Source organism: Arvicanthis niloticus, chromosome X (assembly GCF_011762505.2).
Source record: "Arvicanthis niloticus isolate mArvNil1 chromosome X, mArvNil1.pat.X, whole genome shotgun sequence".
Taxonomy (NCBI): Eukaryota; Metazoa; Chordata; class Mammalia; order Rodentia; family Muridae; genus Arvicanthis; species Arvicanthis niloticus.
The window spans coordinates 11,789,429-11,798,754 of NC_047679.1; the positions used below are offsets into that span (position 1 = coordinate 11,789,429).

The 9,326-nt window shown below is 43.6% G+C and overlaps 1 protein-coding gene across 1 annotated transcript; it reads left to right on the forward strand.

Annotated features, from left to right (window-relative positions):
• Window positions 1-214: 214 nt before the first annotated feature.
• Window positions 215-9,076, forward strand: LOC117694790 (uncharacterized). The gene is made up of 2 exons (XM_034485775.2): window positions 215-430; window positions 8,650-9,076. The coding sequence occupies exons 1-2, from the start codon at window positions 372-374 to the stop codon at window positions 8,921-8,923; spliced, it is 333 nt and encodes a 110-aa protein (XP_034341666.1). The 5' UTR covers window positions 215-371; the 3' UTR covers window positions 8,924-9,076.
• Window positions 9,077-9,326: the final 250 nt, after the last annotated feature.

The window sequence follows — 9,326 nt, forward strand, 5'->3', positions numbered from 1 at the left end:
GTGTTGCTGCATCTGAAATCCTGTTGGCATTGAACTTTATATCCAGGGGGATGGCCGAGCCTGCAGCCTTGGCATTTGAGCAGGTACCTTATCTCTAGCTCTGGCTGTGACTGCTAAATGGCCACTAGAGGGAGCCAGTGGAGCTTTGGTGGAATATGGCACTTCCTGTTTGCACTCAGTTCCTGTTCTGGGGGAAAAAAATCACTGTTGCTTAGCAACAGGAAAGCCAATCATGCTTGCGTCTCATGCCTCTGTCACTAACCCCAAGTGAGACATAGAACATAAAGTCTCCTTCAGATATTATATACTGTAACGGTTTGGAACTTACTGGTCACTTGAAATGTGGCCTGTGATCTCATTATTTTAAATGGATGGAACTTGAAAATCTCATCCTGAGTGAGATAACCCAGAGCCAGAAGGACACTGCATGGTATGTACTCACTTATAAGTGGACATTAAATGCAGGATAACCATGCTACAATGTACAGGCCCAAAGAAACTGGGTACTAAGGAGGTCCTGAGGGAGGATGCGCGGATCTTAGAAGGGGAAACTAAAAAGGTGGATGGAGAGAGGGAACTGGGTAGGAGAGGAGGCAAGGAGGGGAACAGGGATGACGTTTAGATGTGGAGAGAAGGGGGGTGAGAGAGGCCTGGGAGTGAGAATGGGAACCGGGGGGGGGGGGGAGGCTGCATCTCTGGTGACTAGCTAGAGGCCTGGGATGGGAGAGGATACAAGGAGTCTATGGGGGTGACCTTAGCTTAGTTTCCTACCAGAGGGGGATATTGGGACTGAAATAGGGGACTCAAGACAGCCCACATAGTCAGTGCATTTGCTAGACGGACTCATAGGACTCAGTGTATCTTTGCATTCATGACTCAGGTTTTACTATAGCAAAAGGGTGTCCAATAAGACCAATGGGGGCAAATACTTAGGGTCTGGAGAAATCTATGCACAGGCTTCCTTATGGACTTTTCCTCTTTTGAGGGGACATACTAATATACCCTTTCTTAGGAATAAAATGCACACTACCTAGGTGGTATATTTTATCCAAGAAGGCTTAGAGCACAAGGTTGTTCCTGGAGACTGCTTACTAATCAACCACTGCCTGTCACACACCAAATCTCAGGCTCTCAGAAGAAAGCAAGCATTGTAGGGTACATGGTTTCTACAAATTGGTTAGGCACAGTAAACCAGAACCACCCTGCTCATTTAGAGGACATGTCGGGTGCCATATTATTTTGGATTTCTGCTTTGACAAATTATCCCAAGCATATGCTTTCTAACCCCAGAATCTGGGCAGCTGGGTCAGGCAGACCATGAATCCAAGGCCTGCCTGAACTATGATACCCTGTCTTTAGAAACCACAAACAAAATCTATGTTAACCGAACTATTTTCAATTACCTCAAACCCAGAGGCTTAAGGTCTACAGTGTTATCATCTTAGAGTCCAGCAGGTCAGAAAGGTAACCCTGGGTTAAAATGCAGGTGTTGATAGAGCCACAGTCTTTTCTGAGGTGCTAGGCCTCTAGTTCCTGTTTGCTTAGGCTGTTTGGCAGAATTCAAGTCTTTTGGGATTATAGGCCAGAAGTCTATTTCCTTATCAATAAGGAAGGGAGGCCCTAAAAATGGCCTTGCGCCTCTTCTCTTATTTCTCCTCTGAAAGGAAGCTCCATGTAGAAATAGAATTCTAGATCTCCATGTAGGAATGGAGAGTTCTGCTCTTGCTTTTACAGATGCTGCAACAGTTAGCACACTGGCCATTCTGATCTCGGCTTCAGGAGGTCACCACATTCCTTAACTTGTGGCTTCATCTTCAGATTCAAAACCAGACCATTGTTTCTCAGGTCTCATCTCTAGTCTCCCCTGGGAAAGGGTCTCCCACCTTTCATGAATTTATGTGAGTAGAATGAGCCTACCCAGATAAGCCAGGGTAATTCTTCCATCTCAAGTTCTTTAACCTTAGTTACATCTTTAAAATCCCTTCTGCCATTGGGAAGCAAAAGGCTCTGGGGATCGAGATACAGACAGCTTTGAGTGGAGACCCAAGAAAGGGCACATTTCAAAAGGTAATGGTTTTGAGGCTGTTGTGGTAAGTCTTTGGCATATGGAAAGAAAGATGCATGTATGTGTTGATTTAATAGAAACTTGGACCCAGGGCTCAGCCCACAAAAACACCTTATTACCAAATTCCAGTATGACAGACACACTCGAACTTTGAGACTGGGCGGGGCTGTCTGTTCTCCCTTCAAAACCCTGTTAAGAGAAGAAGGTTAAGGAAGTGGTTATATGACGATGATTATTAGTATAGGCACTCATAGAAAATATAGTCTACCAAAAATTCTTACTTATATGCCATGAGCAAATTATTTTTTGTAATTTTTATCTTCTCTAATATTTCCAAGCATCATCTTAATGTTTTGTAGATTTAAATGAGAGAATGTATATAAGACATGTGTAAGATAATCACTGTGGCCAGTGTGCAAAACACTGCAGCATCTGTAAAACCAAGACTAGAATTCTCTATTCCTTCATGGAGCTTCCTTTTAGAGGAGAAATAAGAGGAGAGTCAGAAGGCCCTTTCTGCTTTTTGAGACAGGGTCTTACTCAGATTATTGGTGGTGCCACTGCCCCTGGCTGCCTTGGCATTTCATGAACTCTTAATCTCTTTATGAAAAACCTTATGTCTCTTTCATCTTATGAAGGTGTGCTATTGTGAATGACTAGCCTTTGTGTGTCACCTCTGCCTCCAGCTTGTCCTTCTCTCCTGGCTCTGCTACAGTCACAACAGGCCTAAGGCTCCTGACTCAGAGTAGAGATATTTCAGCAGATGCTGTAATAGAATCAGAGATCCCAAGTTCTAAGTCACAAAAGGAAATTTGGAAAATAGAACTGCAATTAAAATATAAGATTTTAGGCCTTTTGAATTCAAAGAAATAAGGACCAATAGAGAAGCATAGAGATATATGTAGCCTGCAAAAGGGATTTGGAGCCATCCCAGACAAGGAGAACATCCCATACAGAAGAGAGACCTTATAGGGAGCCAGGAATATTAGTGACATTTAAGGCTAAGGGGCTTCAATCAGCATTTGAGACTCCATTGAAAAATTAAAGAGAATCTCTTCCCTCCTTCCCTCCACCCCTCCACCCCTGCCTCCCTCTCTCCCTCGATCCCTCCTTTTCTTTCTCTATAATGGATTTGGGTTCCTTTTCATCTCTAAATATCACAATAGTGTGTCCTGGGGGTCTCCACCTTCCACCTAGTTATCTTCATCTGGACCTTGGGATGGAGAAAATAAAGGTAATCTGTGGTGTTCATGAAAGGCCGACACGGATGTGATGGAGTGGAAGCCACTGGAAGCCAGAGACACGTGCTGTGTTCATAAAGAGTGAGAGTTTGTTTAAGAGTCCTCAGCAAAATCGATTTAGGGCTACTGCCCTAAATCCACACCCCACTGCCTTGATGGTGACTTGCTGATGAAGATTCTCTTTTTCCCATTGCTAGAATAGCCGTGAGTTCTCCCGTGAGAAAGGCACAATGTTTAGATCACAAATAAGCAGAATGTTTCAACACATCTACAATCAGAACAATTTGTTCTAGGGTCAGATGTCCTTCACGAGAGATGTCAGGTTCTTCCAGGTTTGGTTTTTTTTTTTTTTTTTTTTTTTTTTTTTTTTTGTGGGAGAGAGCCTGGTCAAGACTAAGTCATGAGGCATCAGAATCAGGACAGATTAAAACAACTAACTCAATGATACGTAATCTCTTCGTAGCACCACGAACACTTTGTGACTCTTAATGTAACAACACTCTGAATTTCAGGGACGTTCCCATGAGCACTAGAGAAAAAAATAAAATAAAACTGACCTAGGAGCGCTCTCTAGCATAGTTCAAAGCCCACCCTGGCTGCAGAGATGTATATCAGGCCAAAAGGAATCTCTCCGAACAACAAGCGAATTGGAATGTACTAAATGGTGTTTCATGGGTGCAGTTTTTAAGGGAGAGGAGGTAGAGTGTGATATAATTATCAGGCCGTCCTGATACATAAAGGGTTTTAGCAGGAGGGAATCACGATCTGTGTTTTATTAGCTGTGTGCCCTATGAAAACACGTTTGCAATCCCCACACCATACTATTCTTGCCTATGGAGTGGGAAAAAAATTACCCAGAGAACAGCATGAATTTGAAAGTGCTTTCTGCAGAAATTGATTTTTAAATGAGACATATTCATGTGTTACCCTTCCTCCTCCTGCAAATGAATAGATCCATTAAATAAAGAGTAATTAGGTGAGATTTAGGGTAGTGGGTACTTCGCCGCCCTGCCCTGCTCCAAGAATATGTGCACATTACAGTTTCTATAGCATAACATGGAGCTTAATTCTGTATTTGTGTTAAGGAATAATTTTCATAAATAATTTGGCTTTGTGTGCTGGAAAATAACGGTGGCAATGGTGACGAGGACAACTCCGTGCGCTTGCGACTCATTTATCTCATCTGTTGTTGATAAAGCCCTCCTCTCACTCTTGTAAATGAAATGAAGCTATTGCTGGGTCTGCAGTGTTTGGTTGCCATGGTTTGAATTCGTTTCATAAGCTGTTGCTTGGCAATCCCACGCGTCAGCTGGCTTTTTTTCCTCAGCACTCTCGCCACACGCTGTCTGAAGTATAATAGACTGAGGCTGGGCAAGGGAGGACAGCAGTCCCCAAGCACTTTCTGTCTTCCCACACAGTCCTGTTGATTACCCCCGATGCCTGATAAATGCATTGGTAACAGAACAGTGAAGTGATTATAAATGTGGGCTTTAGGCTTCATATTCTGTTCTACCCTAATGTTTCCTTTAGCCTTCTGCTTAGAGTCTTGCGTCACCAGGTCCTAGAATGGTTACAAAACATGAAAGAGAAAATCCATCTGAAGCACCTGGACACAATAGGTTTCTCAGTAGCTTTGACCTGTCCTGAGAAGGACAACAGAAGGTGGGGTTGGATTTCCTTTGTTCTGTTGTAAAATCATCTGGTGTTGTTTGGGCTTAATTTGTACAGTTGTAACCCACTTTCCACTTTACATAGTACGAGTGGGCCCACTGTAAATCTGTAGAGCAGAATAAAAATTTATACATATAAGCTGTGAGAGGCACGAGTGGGTAGGGGATGGGGTGATTATGACTAGAAGACCACAACTATGGATGATGTAAATGGAAAAATCAGTAGGTATAGCCGATATCTCCTTTCTCTCTCTCTGTTTCTCTGTCTCTCCCCCCCCCTTCCCTCCCTTCCTCTTTCTGGTTTTTCAAGACAGGATTTCTCTGGTGCTGGAAATCGAGTCCGAGTCCTGGAGGTCACTTTGTAGACCAGGCTGACTTCAAACTCACAAACATCAGTCTGCCTAGGCTGGGCTTAAAAGTGCTGCCATACCGAATTCTTTTCTTTTCTTCTAAAAGCAGTAGGCATCCACTCTTAGGAAGAAAATCGTGATTTATATTAGTTGCCCGTTTTCATGGTGTACGTATTCCTACAAAGGCCCAGGCCAAGCTACCAATGGTATTCTTCAGTGGAATGTGGAGTTGAAAAGAGTTGCTTATTTTAGTTAGGTTAGCCTCTTATCTAACAGCCCTTTGGAGCCCTACTTTATCACCGAACTAATCCAGTTTCTAGAGGGAGATTTACTGGTCTTTTTCTCCTTTGTGGACATTTCCCGAAATCTCCTGTTTTTATGGCAGTTTGGGGAGAGCCGGATCTTAGGAATGCTCCTTTGGCCGTCAACAGGAAAGAATGTGGCCAGGGAATGTCTGTTGTGCAAGCCCAGTATGTCCCTTTACGTGCTGGCTCATGTGCTCCTTTCTTGCCTAACATACACACAAGCTGAGTTCGGTCCCCAGCATGGCATTAGTTAGTTAATTCATCCATTAAGTAAGGCATTAAATGTGTCCCAACCTAGAGTTGTTTTACCTACTGGAACTGTGTAGCCATCTGATTCTGAAAGCTGGAGTAAACCACTGTGCGTCTGTATATTTCCATGCGTGGGGTGACGAGTTTCAAGTGTCCGGCAGTGAAGGTCACTTGGAAGGAGAGAGGCACCTTGGCTGAGCGGCTCTCAGCAAAAATATGTCAGATGTATTTTTATATTTCATTCGATCTGTAATGTGTGTCCCCTCCCGGTTTTTCACCTGACAATGTCTAGTTTAATGACCTCTACAGATAGACTCCCCCAGACGCAGTGGTCCCCTACAAATGAGCTGATAGAATTCCATAATGCTTATGTTGAGAAATCAGATCAAACACAATGTAACTTTGTGAGAGGACTAAGTCCACTAAACAGAGCATTTAGAAAAAAAAATGTTTCTTCTCTGTTTTGTTGGTGGGAGGGTTACTGCAAAGTTATCAACTTCAATAAAATTAATTAATGATCCCAGTTCTGAAGAGAATATTCAGTAGTGGATAGAGCATACATGCAGATGGGAAGAAGGAAAAGAAGTTGAAATGTCCCAGCAAGAGCAAGTAGAGGGGTTTTGAGGAACTGGGTAACTGCCCGATGGTGGGGCTGTTTGAGAAATGGTGTGGAGAGTGAAGAAGAGGGGGATCACTGGAGATGGGAAAGGAATCCTTGGGAGAAGAAATGACATCTGAGGACTTTTAGGTAGATTCTGCTGAGGCAGTTCCCCTAGTACATCTTTCCCTAGGAAATCTTCTTGTAGCCCTAGAATGTCCATGTAGCAGATGGGAAAGGATTGTCTATAAGTAACTTTGAACAAGAGCAAGATTTAAATCTGGAGAAAATCAGAGGTTGCAGGTCAGAAGAAGAGAGACTCTTGTGTAAATGAGAGAGCATTGTTTATATGCAAAGGTCCAGTGGTCAGTCCAGCATGGTGGTGCACACTTTTAAGCCCAGCACTCGGGAGGCAGAGGCAGCAGGACCTTTGAGTTTGAGGTCAGCCTGTTTTACATTTAGGGCCAATATCCAGACAATAGAAAAATACATTTCTAATTTATTTTGAAGAAATATTGCTTCATGATAAGATCTGAAATTTTATTTCTAGCTATGATTTATTTGGAAATCATTTATTTGAAAAAGAAAGGTGGCATATCTGAGATGGCTCAGTCTCTAAGATTCACTTGTCATTGCTATGGCACGAGATGGTTGCTAGGAGCAGGTGCTTAGCAACAGATTATGGTTGTCGATGCTCACCACACTGCTTTCATGCAGGCGACTACTGGAGCACCAGAATTACTACATGACTTCTCCCCTACAATGGTTGTGCCATCTTAATAGTGTGCTTTTCTTTCTGCCTTATAAATGGGGGGGGGGAGAAATACTGAGGTGGTCTAGAGAAAGTGGGGCATTCACTGGCAGGCAAGACAATTAAATCTGGTTTTACAGAGGAAGAATTAAACATCTATTGTTGTACCCCAGTGAAGTTTTTCTATCATTTTTTTCCTGATTTTTTTTTTTTTTGAGACGGGGTTTCTCTGTGTAGTTCTGAAACTTGCTCTGTAAACCAAGCTGGCCTCAAACTCAGAAATCTGCCTGCCTCTGCCTCCCGAGTACTGGCAGTGTGCCACCACTGCCAGGGGCTATTTGTTCGTTTGTTTTTGAGTTGTATCGTGTTTTATCTGCTATGAGAGACAGTGCATTTGTTACCTTAACCAGTATGGGGAAGTATCAGAGACCTACCTAACCAATCATTAATTTCACACTTAATTCACGCTCTTGGATTTTGCTTCTCCAAACTTTCCAACTCTGAAACACATTTCAGAAAACCATGCAGAGGGTCTACTGGGGGGAAGAAGGGGACCAAGAAGAGGGGGCAGGCAAGTGAGAGAGAAGAGTGGGAGAAGAGGATCAATAGAACCAAGTGTATATAAAAACAACTCAATAAAATCTACTACTTTGTACACTGATTTTCAAAACCTAATAATAACAGAAAGCGAAACCTTGTAGAAACAATTCCTGGGTTGATGGTGGAGGTGGAGGACTACTTTACCAAGTTTGGTCAAGGCTCCAATTGGGGGGGGTGTGTGTGGAGAGTGTTTAGGAATTTGGGGGTCTGAAAATATTTGGTATAGACACATGGTTGATAAGAGACTAGAAAGTGCAACGCAAAGGTAGAAAAGCAGCTGCGGTGATGTAGAGACGATGAAGGGCCGAATAGGCACACATTCAGGGAAGTGCTGTTTCTGCAGTTGCGCCTCATCTGTATGGTCTACCATTCTTTGCATACTTCTCTTTGGACTGCCCAAGATCCTCACATGCTGATAGGTCTTTAGCTAAGACCCGCAAGTGTTGCAAACAAAGGCATTTTACCCAGGAGTGTGTATTTCACATTCTCTGAATGATGGGTCACAGTCCATGGACTAGGGGTGGGGTGAGAATGCAAAGCAAGCCAGAGCGCGGGCTAGAAATTGCTCACTCTGAGGAGGACTCGCAGACTGACTCTTCTACAGCAGGGTGCAGTTTCAGATGTCCCAAGGAGCTGGAGCTCTCTAACACACCCTCAGGCCAGGTACTTTTGGTGGTGTCTTGAGGTTTTTGGTTTCTTCAAAAACCACAGAAATGTTATGTGAATATGTTTTTGTTTCAATCCCAGGTGTGGGAGGGTTTGGGACTGCTTCAGTGTCCACCGCAGCTAACTTTGATTTGTCTTTGTCGTGTTCTGGCAGGAGCGTGATTTTGCCAGCTGAAGGCAGTTTACATTCGGAGTTCCGCGGACTCTCCCGAGGCTGTAAAAATGTCGGAGCCACGAAAGCCTCCAAAGAGCTGCTGCTCGCCTTGCTGCTGCTGCTGCTGCCGCCCCTGCCCGTGCTGCAGCTGCTACTCCTGCTGCTGCTGTTGCTGCTTGTTGCTGATTGTTGCTGTTGCTGGCTGCTGTTTACTGTTTGCGGCTGGCTGGATCGCTGGATTGCTGATTGCCAGTCGGAGAAATCCCGAGGATGAAGATCAAACTTGCCCCAAGGAACAAGACGACCCTAAGAAGTAGTCTAATGATTTCAATACCCCCTTTCCCCCTCTGACCTTTCTCGCTTACCTTATGCTGGGGGATCGGAAGGGTGGCAGCAAAAAGAACCCAATAAAGTAGCCAAAAGTAAAGTTACTTTGTGGCTTATTGTTCTTTCAACGTCTTTCTAAAAATAATCTATACATTCTATTTGTCGCCGTCACTCTTTTCTCCTTTTACACTCAATACTTGGGTATTTAGCAAAGAACAGTGAGGGTTTTTTTTTTTTTACTAGATCATTTTATTCTGATAGGAAAGATGCTGTGTGTGATTAAGAGCAAATTTTATTGAGAGTAAGGGACTCAAATTGCCCGGAGAAAGGAGTTTCTCCGTTATCACAGA

Coding starts and splice junctions, on each gene's coding strand:
- LOC117694790 (XM_034485775.2), top strand. CDS start 372: ATGGAACTTGAAAATCTCATCCTGAGTGAGATAACCCAGAGCCAGAAG. Junction 431..8,649: donor AGCCAGAAGGACACTGCATG/GTATGTACTCAC, acceptor GTGTTCTGGCAG/GAGCGTGATTTTGCCAGCTG.